Raw genomic sequence first — 15063 nt, forward strand, 5'->3', positions numbered from 1 at the left:
GACAGCAAGTTAAACGAACCATATTCTTATATGTTTATAAACTCCTAGTAGGTTTTAACATTAAAAGCCTTGGTTTATAAGTTATATGTTCCTTGTTTTTTATTCGCTTTCGTTCGCTTGACATTTACCAAACATTTATAATGCATCGATTTAAACTTTAAAAGACATCAAATGGGTCAAAGAGCTTTTAAATAAATGCATGTCGCGTGCCAGTTACTTAGGATTTTGCTATAATTTCTTGATCAACTAGATAATTGATAACGTTTTTAAATAAGTAGACAGCTTTTAGTCATCTTCGATCTTTCTTTACTTCTACGCCGTATTTAAATGCTTCAGGACCATGGGAGCTATTTACACAAGATAAACAAATGGAAAATATAAGGACTGAGTGACTTTACATAAGAATTTCGCGTACCCAAGCGAACAGCGGCTATTACGGCTCCAAATAGGATGAAATTGAAGCGGACTTCGGCTGCCACGCGCTTCTGCTCCTCGGCGGGATCGGGTTGCGACTGCTGCAGGCGGAACATCTTTGATTAATATATTTTTTTTATTTATTTACAACGAAAAACGTGCGAATTGCACTAAAAAAGTATTTAGAGTGACCGTTCCTGGCTTGCTGAAAAATACATTGCGGAAAATATTTCCATATGTTAACATTCAGTAGAAAACAAACATTGCAATAATAATAATTCTAAAAATTATGTTGTTTAGTTATGTATGTTATGTATTTTAATTTAATTAAATTCAATTGAAATACAATCAGCACTGTTAGTTAACGCCTCTGCTAACCTCTGTTAACATCTGTGAGCATACATATCGGAGTGTTGCACCTTTTATCTAATCCTGTCGCCGGTATATTTCGGTATATTTCCAACATCCGTGTGGCCACACTACTCTTAAGCAAGGATAAAAATCCGTGAGTATCCTGCTCGCCAAAAAAGGATTTTTAGTTGATTTCAGCAGCAGCAACTCGTCGGATTCGTTGCGCGTTTGAAGCTAAAGAATTTTCCCCCAAAGCTCGTACAATTGTAAATCTCTCAAGAAAAAGCAAACACAACCAAAATGCGGTGCGGTTTAAAAAAATAAACTTTTCGAATCCTTTTTTAAAACAAAGAGTGCGAAAAGCACAGCGACAAAGTGAAGCAAAATAGCGAGCAGTGCAGTTAGTTAAATAAAACACAGACCAAAATGTCGACAGTTGTGGAACAGGTGAGAGGAGTCAAAGCAATGCCAATCAAATATCGCAAAGGACCTTTGATGGGTGTCCTTTTAATTTTACCAGCTTATATAAAGGCAGATTATCAGCAATCGGGCGAAATGTTACGGTATTTTGCCTACAAGACCGCCGACTGCGTAACATTCAGTGTCAGTGTCTGTCAGTCTGCGGAAGTGTGGGTGTGTGTGTGCGTCCATTAGGGTGGCTCAATTTCAAAAGACGAACAAAGATTTGTTGTGAAAAATCAAATGTAATGTTGTATGAACACTTTTTTTACGCAGAAGAGTACAAAAATAACTGATATCAAATGCGGAGTTAATTATTTTGGTACTTTAATGTGAGAATGTAAAGTTTTATTTTGTTCTGGGGCTGTGCCTCGAAATAACTCTCAGTACTCACCGAAAATATTTTTCGAATCACCCTAATCTGCAGGATACTCCCGCCTCTGTGCCTTGGTATGCGTGCGTGTCTGTGCTTGCTTGTTTTTGCATTTCCATGGAAACGTAACGGCAACTTCCTGCCGCTTTCGATTTGACAGTAAAATTCGATTAATTTCTAATCGGCAGAAATCAGTGTGACAAGTGCAGACGACTCCTGGCCAAATATAAATAGCTGCCATTTTGCAAACCAATTTCAATTCCCAGTCCGCCCAAACACACACACACTCATAGTACAAACACAGATACAGCCAATACAAACACATTGGTGCGATGTAACTTGCAAATTTACTGTTTGCTCTTGTCGGTGTGGGTGAAAGTGTCCTAGTATCGGTGGCCTGGTGTCGGTGATTTGACATTTTGTTGCACAAAATCCTTCATCCTTCAACCAGCAACGATTGCCGAACGCCTTGGGCGATTTTCAAGTGCAGTCACACTCCCCAATCGACTCGACTTGACTTCACGAATGCAGAGTGAGGAGGTCGCTACAGTGGAGCTTCGAAAAGAGAGAAAATCCAAGTAATCAACACTACAAAGCAGGCATATTGAATTCCCATAAAAAGAATTCAAAGTTTATCGTTATCAATTTGCAAGACAAATAAGTCTAGATTAATTTAGTCAGTATTTGCATTACAATAATTAGATGTGGTATTTCCAGTTACAAAGCAATTAAATAGTTCAGCAAAATTCTATATTAATAACATTCGCAAATATACTTTTAAAATTGTTTAATTGATTGGGCTTTGCTTTCTATTTGTCAATAAATCCAGAAATAGCAAATAGTAAAGTAAATTTATAAACACGAATTTAATTTTTTCAATGCAATATCATTTTGGCCCTGCTGACCCGAATTTCTGTTGACATTCATATGGTGAATTGGCAATGGCTTTTTGTTTATTTGTTATATGTATTAAATTCGTTGGAATTTTTAATCAGGCAAACATGTTTGTGTAATTAGGAAAGCTTCCCTCTAAGTTCTTTAAAAACTCCTTGGTACTTTGGTAAATTAGCCTGAACTTAATCAGATTTAAAGATTTCCTCGCTGCGCCTCCAACTTTTCCAATTTCGTTTAATTCCTGCACCAAATCCGTCTCATTCCCTGCCACTGCGGCTTTAATCAATTCCCCCATCTGGGACCGTGGAAAACTTAATATTCTCCTGCTGGAATTTCCCACAGTCCTGTGCTCTCGTCTCGATTTTCATCCTGTCAAGTCAAAGTCAGCGGAACTTTTGTTGCATACTTTTCTGGGCGCGCATGTAGCGCGAGTCATTACGTTTTATAGACTTTATAAGAAGTTTCGTTTATGCAGTTGGCTCAAAACTTTTCACCTAGGCGAATGCATGTGCTTGCTTATGTATCTTTGGCTTTTCTTCCACTCGCAATCGTGGCGGCAGTACAAACAATTCGGTGTGGTTCCTCCTTTATGGCCGGCCATTAAAGTTTTTGCTGCCAACAGCGATGTATGTAAAGTTGAAAATCGCAGATATTCTTCATGCGGATGGCAAGTGCTGCAGTCGTAAAATTAATTTTCAGGAAAGCTGGGATTAAAACTCTACTTTATTAAACAAAAGAAATCTCTTTAAAGAAGTTGGAACATGAATGGGAAAAGTGCTAACAAAGATAGTCATGCTCAGTTTCATAGTTATGAAACTTTAAGATTCCTTCTATTATTTCACAGATTATAAGTACTAAGGACACAGTGTAGCTACTTTAAAAATCCTTATATCTCCTTCTGTTACTCATGATAAAATATTTCAATGCTTGATGCTTTAATTTATGCGGTCATAAAGGCCAAGCGCCTGAGATACATATATATACATAAATAAATACATAAAATTAGCTACCCCGTCAAGTGCAACACATAGGCCAACTATGCGGCCCCCTTTGGACCACCTTTTTAGCCCCATTTGTTGTTACGTGAGAGGTCTCAGCCCCCTTCAGTTTCCACCCCCCCCCCCCCCCCCAATTCTCTGTGTTTTTTCCGTGTGCGCCATTTTGTCAGAGCATAAATTACAACTTCAGGTGTAGTTTTGCAGGAGGAGAAAGGTGAAAGCACTACCGTCTGTTGCTGTCGCCGGTTGTTGTTGTTGTTGCTTACATAATGTTAATGATGCCGCCCCAGCCGGCAAAACGGAAAATGGGGAAAACCCAGGAGGGTGGATAGATGGTAGGTCTGCCAAAGGGGGGAAACTCGTTTCAAGCTCGCTACCAAAAACAAAAGTCAAAAGAAAAGCAGGAACTGTCGCTTGTGACCTACGTGTGTACAATGGCCTCTAGTCTAGAGGATCTGAATCCTCCGGTTGGATGATGTGGTGCGTCCTTGTCACAGTCATTATGTTACAATTTACTGTTTTTTAAATGCACAGGAAGAATATTAAATAACTTATGTTGGTACCCTTGAATTCTATGGAAAACAAATGCAAATTTATAGGGAACCATATGGTCATAAATGATAAATGACTACTTTATTTTAATACGAACTTTACTATTTGAAGAACTTATTAAAAGCAACATTTCTGCGATTAAACAAATCCCCCCGTTTTCGAGCGACCACAGCGCCCTTAATCCTTTGGTCTCGCATATCCTGCGATAAGTGTATATATAACATCTGCTGACTCATGCTTTTTTCATCTCCTGGTGCTTGGAACTCGCTTTTCCATTTCCTTTTCATATATACATATATGCTGTCCCCTGCATATTATTTCAATTTGGCGGTGCAGCAACAAAAGAGTTTTCCCCAGTCGCCCCCCGCGCTTTCCGTTGTGAGTCACATGGCGTATGCGTAATGCAAGAGCAAGGCTGCATCCCAAACCAGTTTTCCCCAAGGATAATGGAGCTCGTTATGCTTATTTGCCCGCCCACAAACATGTGTGAGTGAATGAGTGCGCACTGTATGTTGCGAAAGGCAAATTGCACCCGAGGTCCTGACATCCACATACACACACACACACACGCCACACGAAACGAAAGGATATATGCGGGGTTCATGGCCCCCAAACTGACCGCCAATGGACGCCGTAAAATTGCTTGCCCTCTGTGCATCCTTGATGTGTTCATCTGTCCCGGGCACTCAAGGTCAAATCCTGAATGTTTTGATTTAATTTATTGCCGCATACATGAGGGGGCTCGTAAAAATGGAAATGCGTTGGCATGGAAAGTCGCCTAGTCGAAATAATATTTTATTGTAGCATACTTTTGGACACCTTGCAAACGAATTTAAATATTAAGCCAGACAATGACTTTTGCTGATTTAGTTGAGACATTTCGTTATGTTACTTAATTGGAATTCAAATCTCAAACGTATATATTTGAAAAAGTGGTTTTCCAAGTAAGACTTCTTGGTTTTCCTACCCCATTTCCACGGCGGTTTCTCTCTCCTCCTGTTGCCTCGCCACTGAAAAAGGCAATATTTTCTTGTCTGCCTGCCTCTATTTATCTTCGCCTTTGTCTCTGCCGTATTTTGATTGCTTTTCCACACTCCCACAATCTGAGGTGACTCAATGTCTTGTTCATTTCCTTCGGGCGGCCGGAAAACTCGGAAAACTTCGAGTGTGTGTAGTGTGTGCGGAATTTTCTTTATCTGCTCTTTGTGCTCTTCTGCGAGCGAAGCTGGAAAAGTTCCAAGTGTGTATGACTTCATATGTCTCCTACACAATTTTTTCTCGCCTTTCGGTTTGTTTTGGCCGGCTTGATTAGCATTTCTCTTGTTTTCGATAGAAATGGGGGGGAATTCATTTGGGAATGGCTTTGTCTGAGCGAGAAATCAATTATATTGAAATTTGCCAAGCCAGAGCAGCTTAAGTTGATGGGAAATGTTTCAGTGAATGCGGCCAAGTGTTCAAACCAATTCAATTTGATGGAATCTACGTATGTATATAAATTGCTGTACGGCTTAGGGATTTTGTAAAATATTTGCAATAATTAAAAGGTAACATTGGCTATATTATTGCAAGATTTTTAATGAAATTGTTGGGCAAAAAATTCTTAAATCTAACATACTTTTCCCTGTAATATTGCTGAGCCAAAATCAATATTTTCATAACCTGCTTCGATTTCGGCATTCGTGTGCCAACATTTACTCATTAATTTGTGATGTTTTCCCCCCATTTTCTTGGCTTTTCTTAATCAACGACCTTTGCACCACTGTTGGCACCGCCATTTCCACCACATTAGGCGTTATCTCACGCTCCTAACTTGGCTTTTCCCCACCGACTTTCCCGCCCTCTTACCGCGTAGTCACCCAATTTTCTCGGCTCTTCTCAGTTACTTCGATTGCGATTGCGTTTGCTGTCTGTTTTTGATAGCAACGAGTATTTTCATTTCGCCATCATTTTCCCCATGCACACACACATGTGTGTGTGTGTGGTTTCTTTTCTCATTTTCGTGATTTTATTACTTTTACTTTTTACGATTTATTTGCTGAAATTGCTTATTTCCCTTTTAGCCAACAAAAAAAGGAGAAGAGAAGCAGGAGTGGAAACTGGCATTTGGGGGGCGGGGCCGATTGTTATTATTGTTGATGCCACTGCACTGCTGCTTTATCTTCAACTTTCCTTATTTTCTGCTCCCCACTTTGCTCCTTTGTCCGATTTCCTTTTATTCGTCATAACTGCTTTTGGCCAGGGAAAATTCAATCAACGTTTTGTTTTTAATCGATTCCTATTGCAATCCCCAGTTTTCCCCCCCTTTCTTGGCTTTTCCCTTAGCTTACTTCTTTATCTGCCAGTGGCAATGCTCTCTCAACTTTGTCCATATGCACTATGTATATATGATGCGCTTTTCCTACCCCCTTTTTCATTAATCATACGCCACGTTGCACCCACATAAATACTCGTAGTTCCTCTTCTTCCCCTTTGCCACTGACATTGCACACGGATTTTCCAAGTCTCTGAACACACACATATAAGGAGGGGGAGGAGGGAAAAGGAAAGGATATGGAAAACCGGAGGAAAAGCGGCAGGAAGGAAGCTGAAAGACAAATAATTCTACAACCCGTGGCGACACAATTAGCATAGTAAATATTTTAAATGCCAATTAAAATTATTAGAAAAGTTGGCTGTCTTGTTTGCAGCATTATTATGCGTAAACAAAAGTGCAACAAATTGTTGTTTACTCTCCAAGCCAGGTATTTGTTTGAGTTAGCAATTTATTTGCCATTTGCCAAAAATAACAGATATATCTTTAGTTTCAATTATAAACAAATGTGGTTATTATGTTTATCATCAGTTCATTTAAACAATTAAAATTTACTGTTTGTATATGAGATTTAATTAGAATAAGAAACTCTCGCTTAACAATTACAATCAGTGACTTTGAAAGGAGTTCAGTTTCACTAAGAATTGTAACCACATGCACAACCATAAGCATAGCACAACTAAATTTCCACCAAAAAGTAAACTGTTAACGAGATTTGGCAAATTTCAATTTGGCCCAGAAATTTTGCGCTTGCATGCAAAAAAGTTGGCTCTTTAAACATTCAAATTTTGCGTAATTGACTAGAAATTGGTATTAGCCACGCACATACGTGGCCCTGCACACAATTTGCCAAATTGCACGGATACTACCAACAAAAATGAAATAAATAGGGGGCGCGAAAAAACAAAACACAAAAAGAAACTGAATGTTCCCTAAAAATTGCTATCTAAATTGCAAATTTTGCGGCCAGAGTAATTGAAAAACATAAGCCGCCGCCTGGTTTTCCCGCTTTTCCTGGTTTTCCTGACCCTCCTCTGGATTTTAAGCTTGACTAACGTTCGCCATTTTTAGTTATGCAGCATGGGCAGCAAATTAAATGAAAATCGAGCTAAAAATAGCCGGATCAATGTGTCGCAGCCGCAGAGCAGAGCAGATATCCTTGCCTCCGCCCATTTTCTACATTTTCCCAGCCATTTCCCGCCAGCCCAACCATTCCCCCCCTCCCCCTCGTCACTTTCCATCTTTCAGCGGTACAATTACAAGAGCGTTGGGGCAAAATGCCTCAATTTACGGCAAATGGCCGTCATCGATTTCCGCTTCGCGTTATTCGATATGTATTTCAGTACACTGCAAAAATAGTCTGTAAATTCATATAAATTTAATTAATTCGGTTCGCAAGCAGCTTGGAATATACAAATATTTAAAATGCAATCATTTTTGGTAGGCCTGGAATTTTTCTCTCTGTAGAAAAGGGACTCTGTTTGGAATTCGGTATGTGCGTGTGTTGTTGGAAATGATTTCGACATTTGGTTTACTCTTTCACTTCGTAACTCGTTTCACCGGCTTTTCATTTTTATGTATTTGACATTTTGCGTTATGCGTTCAAAATGTCATCAAAATGAGCATAAATTTCGAGTGTCTTGCTCGGTACGTGTGTGTGTGTGTGTGCGTGCCTCGATTTGAATACAAAACGATAACTGCCTCATGCCACTTATGTACATACATATGTACACATATATGTACATATGTAGTTCAATATTTGCCAGCGTTAAGCTACAAGCGTATTAACATAATGTGTCAGAAAATTGTGCGGAATATTCAACCCGACACAGATAGGCACAATAAGAAATGCGCCAGGATACACACAACTCACATTTAGGGTCCTTCTGTGCGCTTAACGATAATGCACAGTGGTTTCATTTAAACTATTTGACTTTAAGTAAATTGCTTAAATGAAAAAACAAGGATTTATTAGCAAAAAACCAAAAAACCAGTTTTCTAACACCTTAAACTCAGCACCAATTTTAAAGTCATACATCGAATTTCCCCAAAGAAACTAGATCCTTTTGAAATAGCGTACGGAATCATAAATTTAAAATGAAGCCGTCGTGGTAAATCGCTCCGCAAATTGTAATAGAACCCTAAGCGACTGCGGAGCATTCTATAAATATGATATTGAATGGTTTGCCACTGCAACCATTATCCTAATTACACAGCCACACACCCAACTAGGAGCACTGTCGCCTCGTTAGACACACAGCACATACGGACATACAGACATACATACATCCTCTTATCGAGGAAGTCATAGAGAACTTTCAGTTGACTGAAAAATATGACGACAAGTTGACGCAACTCGGCGAACTGTCAGGCCAAGATGAGGCATTTTTCCAGCTGAGGGACTTCGCTGCTCCCCATGCCAGACTTCTCGTTTATTCCTGTTCCTTCAGCTGTCAGTCGGTGCACATCGCTGCCGCCGCTTAAGGACACTCGGAAAAAATAATTTGCAAATAGATGTTTAAAAATGCAATACAAGCTAAATTGCCTTTTGAGCAATCAAGTATTGAGTACCGGAAATGAATCACTTTTAGTTGTAGAACATATTGTTGCATACATTTAGACACGATTATAAGCTTTGAATAACCATGCTCCAAAAGCTAATAGATTTTTTTTTAATGTTAAATATTTTAAGTCGAGTTTTTTTTTTCGACTGCAGGACATTCATGAATATAACGGCCTGCTGGAGAGTCGAAGTGGGTGGGAAAACTGAGGCCCGTCACGTATGTATTTGTGCCCAAGCATTCGCATAAACATTCCTCGTCGGGATCTCGAGTTGCGCCGGCTCCTTTCCATTCGATTCCATCCCTTTCCATTCGCTCCCAGCATCCTCGCATCCTGGCTTCTCATCCAGGACATTGGCATTGACAGGCCTGCGTCGCTTTGCGTTAAATGTCAGCGCTGCTACTGGCCCCAGTTTTATTTCCTTCGCGCTGGGGTCACGGCAATTGACCTTCCATTCATCATCCAACGAGGTTGTTTGCCCAAGCGCACTCTTGTGTGCGTTTCCCGCTGGGTCTTGTTCCGCTGTCCATTGATGTTTACCGCATTTGTTTATCGATTGGACCGGAGAAAAGTCGCGAGTTTTGGGTTACTGAAACAACAAGGACGAATTCGAGGGGGTTGCCGACTTTGGCTAATCTGTAATTATCCCCTCAAATGAGGCTGAACAGTAAAGTTAGTTCCGAAAGCGGAAAATATACAAATGAATCGGCTTGTTCTTTCTAGCTTTCGGAATTATATATAAGGGTATATAAAAGTATGCATTGAAAAATCAAAACATTCAGTTGAATACTTGTAGCCACTTTTATGAAGTAATTTATATAATCATATACATTTCCAATTAGAAATCAGTGTCTACAGATCTCCTTTTACTTTATTTAAAATTGAACTTCGTAATGATGGGAATTATGCTTGTGTTGCAAGTCAACACTTCCGGTTCCTACATCTGTGTAAGCCTGCCTTTGTGTGGGTGAGAAGAAAAATGACGGGGAAAATGAGCAGCCGAATAACTGTAAATAAGCAGTGAAGGAATGTGGCAACATCCTCGGTAAGACCGATAAGAAATTCTCCCGCGTTTTCCTGTTGCTTTTTTTTCGGCACAAAGGCAACAAATGAAAGACAAAAATGCTTGTGTAATGAAAGACTTGAGCAACATAATAAATAATGACAGGGACACCGAACTCCCCATTTTTTCTCCTTATTACTTTCTGGGTTTTCCAATGCACTCCAAGCAGAAGGATGACAATTAGAAAAGCCTTTTCAAGGAGTCATCAGCGTGCATGGGAAAACTCGACGAGCAGCTTTTCCTTTCTCCAAGTTTCACTTTAACTGTGAAGAATGAGCAGCGAATGGATTGAAGTGGGAGTTTCAAGAAACAAAAGGGTTATGATTTTTTTGAGGAGCTTTTACAGCTCGAATCTGACGTAAAGTTGAATTAAGTTGGTTACAAGAGGGTCATGCACTTTAGAACTATACAACTGATAACAAATTATAATAACAGGATTTCCGCTGCCACCTATAATTTATAGTTAATTAATTCACTGAAGCGATCATCTGTACTGCAACATTAAATTGTCACCTTAGTTTACCGATAGTAAAAAATGCCAATATAAAACAAAACCATGACAGTAAAATGAAATACGATTTCAACCGAACATGCAGCATTCAATTGCATTAAATCGGAAATAAAAAACTATAATCTAGCCTATTTTTCAGTTTACAACTTAATCCTTAATAATCAATTAAAAATGATTAACAAATTGTGAAAAAAACAGCTAATAACTATTGAGGTTCGGAAAAACTGCCTCGTTTAGCTTGTTAAGTTATTTGCGTACATCAAAACGAAAAACATTTAATAAAATATTGAAAAACAGGCCGCTGGCAAAAACCAAACACAAAAGCAGGGAAATGTGGAAACACGAAAATGGTTTTAATGACCAAAAGGCAAACAAATCATAGAGGGCAAACAAGTATCATATGCCGGGAAAATGTATGCCCACATAAATTTGTACGAGTATGTACCTAAACTGAACCGGAAACTCACTCACACACGTGCAGGCGAAAAGCAAACTTTTTGGCCAAACTCTTCATCATTTTGGCCTCTAAGAATACCCCGACGGCACTTTAACCGGTTCCATTTTAATTGTTACCGCCCCCTTTCCGCCCGCAAATGCTTTCCAAATTAATTAATAGCATTGTCTGTCTTTGGCAATTTGCCACGCCCACACACACAAACTATAAATTGAATTTTCTTATGCGTTGCTGGCAGAAATGGAGTGCGAAGAAAAATTATTTGGCTGCTCGAGCAGCGGGAAATGTGGGAAAAATTGAAAGGGGCCAACTCAGCGAAGACGAAGGAAGCCAAGCAACTGGCACACAGGCCGAAAATCCTTTTTTAATTAAATTTTCTGTACATTTTGCAGTTTTTAGGTTTGAGCGCCAGGCGACAGGCGAGCTTTTTCTCGCCAATTCCTGTCGCTCATATGTGACGAAAGGAAAACTCATGTGGTTTCAAGGAGTCCAAAGGAGTAACCAAAGACAAAGTTTCCACTGGCGACATTCTGGCTGCAACTCCTTCCTCCTCGTTTTTGTGTCAAGTTAATCCAATTAGTTGTTTGCCAACGTAGTTTGCACTTTGATTCCCGGCCATCTGCGTCGGGACTTCCAACTAAACTCGAGATTTCCCAACATAATTGGACAAACCGGAGATGGATGAGTATTGATATTGATAACCGCGTTATGGATTAGCAAAAGGTCGTGACTTGAGTGACAAGGAAAAGCACTCAGTAGCACTCTTCTAACTTGGTCAATAAATGCTCAGTTTTTAATTTTTGCAAGCCGGTATTAATCATTTCTCCAATTTGAATGTTCACAAGTATCATATATATATTTTAATTAATTCAATTAATTAAATTTTAAAATTTAGTTATAAATATATGTAAATATATTTCACTTAGACTGCATTGTCTTGTGGCATCTGATTATGCTAGTAAAGAGAATCGTCATCATAATTATCCCTGATAGTGCAAATTGCTTTGTTAATTAATAAAGTGTTTGATTTTTCTAGATTGGATAGTGATTTAGCCTTCCTAAGATCTTCTCTTTGCTTCAAGTAAAATTCAGAGCAATAACTATTCGGTTCCTGGGTAGGCAGGATATTATTGAGGGCCTCTATGCACTCATCAATTTGTCGTTCGATTAAAATGCGTTGCTCATTGTACTTATTAAATTCTATTCTTGCTTCTACCTTGTCTAACAAACGACTTTTGTCCAATTTTACCGCTTTGCGTATGAGGTCAAGATTACGTGTGAACTCAGAATTACCCATGCATTCACGCTCATATTTGGTTACAATATTCTCAAGATCATTGGTTATTGTCTTATCGAGTGCAGTGTAGGGATCCACAGTAGTTGTTTCGGGAGTTTGTTCGGAGCCATTCCCCTGTAAAATATGTTTGATGCAAAGAATTCATATATATTGAAAATATATCATTCATATTTTATTGATCACGCTTACCGTTGCGCCGACAACTATTCCAAGTACAATTAGGCTCCAAATCCAAACCATGTTGTATTGTAACCAGTGTAACTTTACAATGGTTTCAGAGCTTACCACCGCGTTTTTATAGGGGTCGACAGTGGTTCGTAATTCTTATTTAGATAAGGGAAATAGGAAATTCTTCAAGACCTGTCAGTTAAATATTTCTGTGTCTTATCTCCCAGCAAAACATTGGTTTACTGACAAAATGTTTCTTTTGTTAAATGCCTATTTCCTATACTAACATGTCTATATACCAATATATTTATTCCCGACTAAGTTGCTTTAGTTTTAAAGTTGGTTTATTATGTACTATGCAAACTATTTCTCATGTTTTAATGATGTTTTGATTCTCTAACCACGTTCTTCGTATATATACATATATATACAGTTGGACTGATTAAAAACTTATCGAAGCCAAAGCTCTCAAGTATTATCTCTTTTCGGTTCTCTTCAAATGATCTCTCTTGTTTCATTTCACTCTCAATATTTGCGTGCTGTATAATCCACAATTACACTGCGCTTATCAGTTGTCAAGAGCTCCAGATCCATGTACCCTACCCTGTAGTGTGTGGGGTATATGGGTTATAGTGTGTTTTCTAAATTATTTATATATAGATATACTAAAAACAATGTAATTGTCATCACATGAATAGTAATTACAGAATTAAAGGTTACAAAATTATGATATTTTTAACTATTTTTAATACTTACAATTAAATTAAAATGAAATATAACAGCTTTGTCTTGAAATCAAGGTAATTCAAATATTTTCGAATGAATTTGGCTAGGGTATATAACCTTGCACGACACCTTAACCCACTGATTAATACCTTATCTGCAGCAGATGCTTATGGGTTAAGTCGAATCCCCTTCCCCCTTGATCAACAAATTCCCGGACATGACAAGCATTTTTATCACACAGCCCGCTCAAAGCTTTTTAAAATGAGGTTTTAAAATTAAGCAAAAAAAAAAGGAAATAATAACAACACACAAGGAGAGGAGAAGCTGTCCGCCGCATTCTACGGAGTTCGCTTTGTTCGGGTCTTTTCAGTGTTTTCAGTGCGGATTCTGCAGTCGAAACCGTGTGACACTTTGCGTCCGGTATGCGTTGCTGTTGTTGTTTTGTGCTCTCCGGAAGCAAAATTAATTACAAAATATTTGCAGCTCATAATTTCATTTTGCGTGTTTACTCATTTTGCAGGCGGCCACAGCGGGCAACCCGAAAGCAGCAGAGATATCAACTGCAAAATCGGCAATATCCACGGCGACGGCAGCAGCTGCCACGCCCCTTGCCACATCCGCCCCCGCAGCGGCGGAAATCGAGCAGCTGCAACAGGCGTTAATCGAGAAACAAACGCAGCTGTATGCCCTGGAATCGGCCTGCTTGAGGGAAACGGAGCGCCAAGTGGAGCTCGAGGATAGTGTGATAGCGTGGCAGGACAAGTACGATCGGCTCTACGAATCGCACAAGCGGGTTCAGAAGGTCAACCAGAGCTTGGAGGACAAGATGCTCAAGCTGGTGGATCGAAATGCCGGCGAGAGGGCCCAGTTGACCAGCGATGTGGCCACTTTGAGTGTGCGACTCGCCCAGGCAAACTTCAACATCGCCAAGCTGCAGAGGGAAATCGTAAGTACAGAAGTTATTTCGAAGAGATTTTAACTTTAATTAGTAGGCTATTGAGGGTTTATGCAACGAACAAGATTGTGTTACATTCTTTCTAGAATTTTTTGTAGTGTTCTTACATTGCTCTTATCTCTCCAAAGAAACAGCAAATCTGTTGGCATTGAAATCGTTTTTGATGATTGCTCTCAGTTATCGTGAAATTCTGAATTAAAAACGCTTTTAGTTAATTTTTTCTTTCTTGGTACATCCCTTCGGGTTCGGAAGTCCCAACTCATTAAGAAATTTGTTCCTTAATTTGATATGAAAAGTCGAAAAGGTAAAACGAACTCAAAGGAATAGCATCCCAGCTGTTTGGCAAAAAGCGCCACTTCCATCGCTTCATTCCATGACAATTTTCGGATTCCGAAAAACGCGGCAGTCCAAACAGCTTAGAGTGGATTTCCGATGTGGTCTCGAATTTAACAGCTGCCACAACCAGTTGAAGTCCCCAAAATCCCGGCCCTCCGTCGGATTTCAGTGCAACCAACTAATTGGCCGCCAAGTTCTAAAAGGAAACACAAACACTTTTAAGTCTGGCTCTGAATTTGGGTTTTTTTTCCATTTTTTTTTTTGACGCTCGGAAGGTAGACCACTGGGGGGGGGGGGGGGGGGGGGGGGGGTAAGAGGGGGCGCTTAAGGTCTAAACAAATGAAAGGCGGCAAAGCGTTGAAAACTCAGAGTTGCACTTCTACTTACGACAACTTTCCACAGACCGTTTTGTTGCGTGGGAAAAACTAGAAAAGTTTTCCAATTCAGTTTTGTTTTTGCCATGCTGTTGCGAAAAATGCGAATATCTGCTGGCGAAAAAAGTTTTCAATTAACGCAAAACAGTAAAAATGGCAAAAATGGTAAATGGTTGGCCGGGAAACCTTTTAAAGGAGGTGTCCTGTGGGTGTCCTACGTGTTTCGGGCGAGGTGTTTGCGCAAAGCAACATGGATAGACCATGT

General features: G+C 39.5%; 3 protein-coding genes across 5 annotated transcripts in view; 1 reads left to right on the top strand and 2 right to left on the bottom strand.

Annotated features, from left to right (window-relative positions):
- Window positions 1-73: 73 nt before the first annotated feature.
- LOC6610642 lies at window positions 74-608 on the bottom strand. The gene is made up of 2 exons (XM_002035173.2): window positions 416-608; window positions 74-347 (listed from the first exon to the last, which is right to left on the bottom strand). Exons 1-2 carry the CDS (start codon window positions 528-530, stop codon window positions 313-315), a joined length of 150 nt encoding a protein of 49 aa, XP_002035209.1. The 5' UTR covers window positions 531-608; the 3' UTR covers window positions 74-312.
- A 416-nt stretch (window positions 609-1024) lies between these two features.
- The window catches only part of LOC6610644, a 37168-nt gene continuing 23129 nt past the window's right edge, over window positions 1025-15063 (top strand). For 2 of the 3 annotated variants that reach the window (XM_032717720.1, XM_032717721.1), the window contains exons 1-2: window positions 1025-1212; window positions 13654-14079. In XM_032717720.1, coding sequence (XP_032573611.1) covers window positions 1192-1212; window positions 13654-14079 — 447 coding nt within the window. In that variant the 5' untranslated portion in view covers window positions 1025-1191. Of the gene's footprint in view, window positions 1213-13469; window positions 13554-13653; window positions 14080-15063 lie in introns of those variants that run through there. The other variant, XM_032717723.1, reaches the window with a different exon arrangement.
- Window positions 11753-12537, bottom strand: LOC116800943. Its single transcript, XM_032717724.1, has 2 exons — window positions 12429-12537; window positions 11753-12353 (listed from the first exon to the last, which is right to left on the bottom strand). Exons 1-2 carry the CDS (start codon window positions 12477-12479, stop codon window positions 11898-11900), a joined length of 507 nt encoding a protein of 168 aa, XP_032573615.1. The 5' UTR covers window positions 12480-12537; the 3' UTR covers window positions 11753-11897.

This window comes from Drosophila sechellia, chromosome 3L, assembly GCF_004382195.2.
Source record: "Drosophila sechellia strain sech25 chromosome 3L, ASM438219v1, whole genome shotgun sequence".
In the NCBI taxonomy this organism is placed as follows: domain Eukaryota; kingdom Metazoa; phylum Arthropoda; class Insecta; order Diptera; family Drosophilidae; genus Drosophila; species Drosophila sechellia.

Bases quoted from the DNA above. Each gene is read 5' to 3' on its own strand.
- LOC116800943 (XM_032717724.1), bottom strand. From the start codon at position 12,479: ATGGTTTGGATTTGGAGCCTAATTGTACTTGGAATAGTTGTCGGCGCA. The intron at 12,354-12,428 runs GTAAGCGTGATC...CATATTTTACAG, and splicing joins GAATAGTTGTCGGCGCAACG to GGGAATGGCTCCGAACAAAC.
- LOC6610642 (XM_002035173.2), bottom strand. From the start codon at position 530: ATGTTCCGCCTGCAGCAGTCGCAACCCGATCCCGCCGAGGAGCAGAAG. The intron at 348-415 runs GTACGCGAAATT...TTGTGTAAATAG, and splicing joins AATAGCCGCTGTTCGCTTGG to CTCCCATGGTCCTGAAGCAT.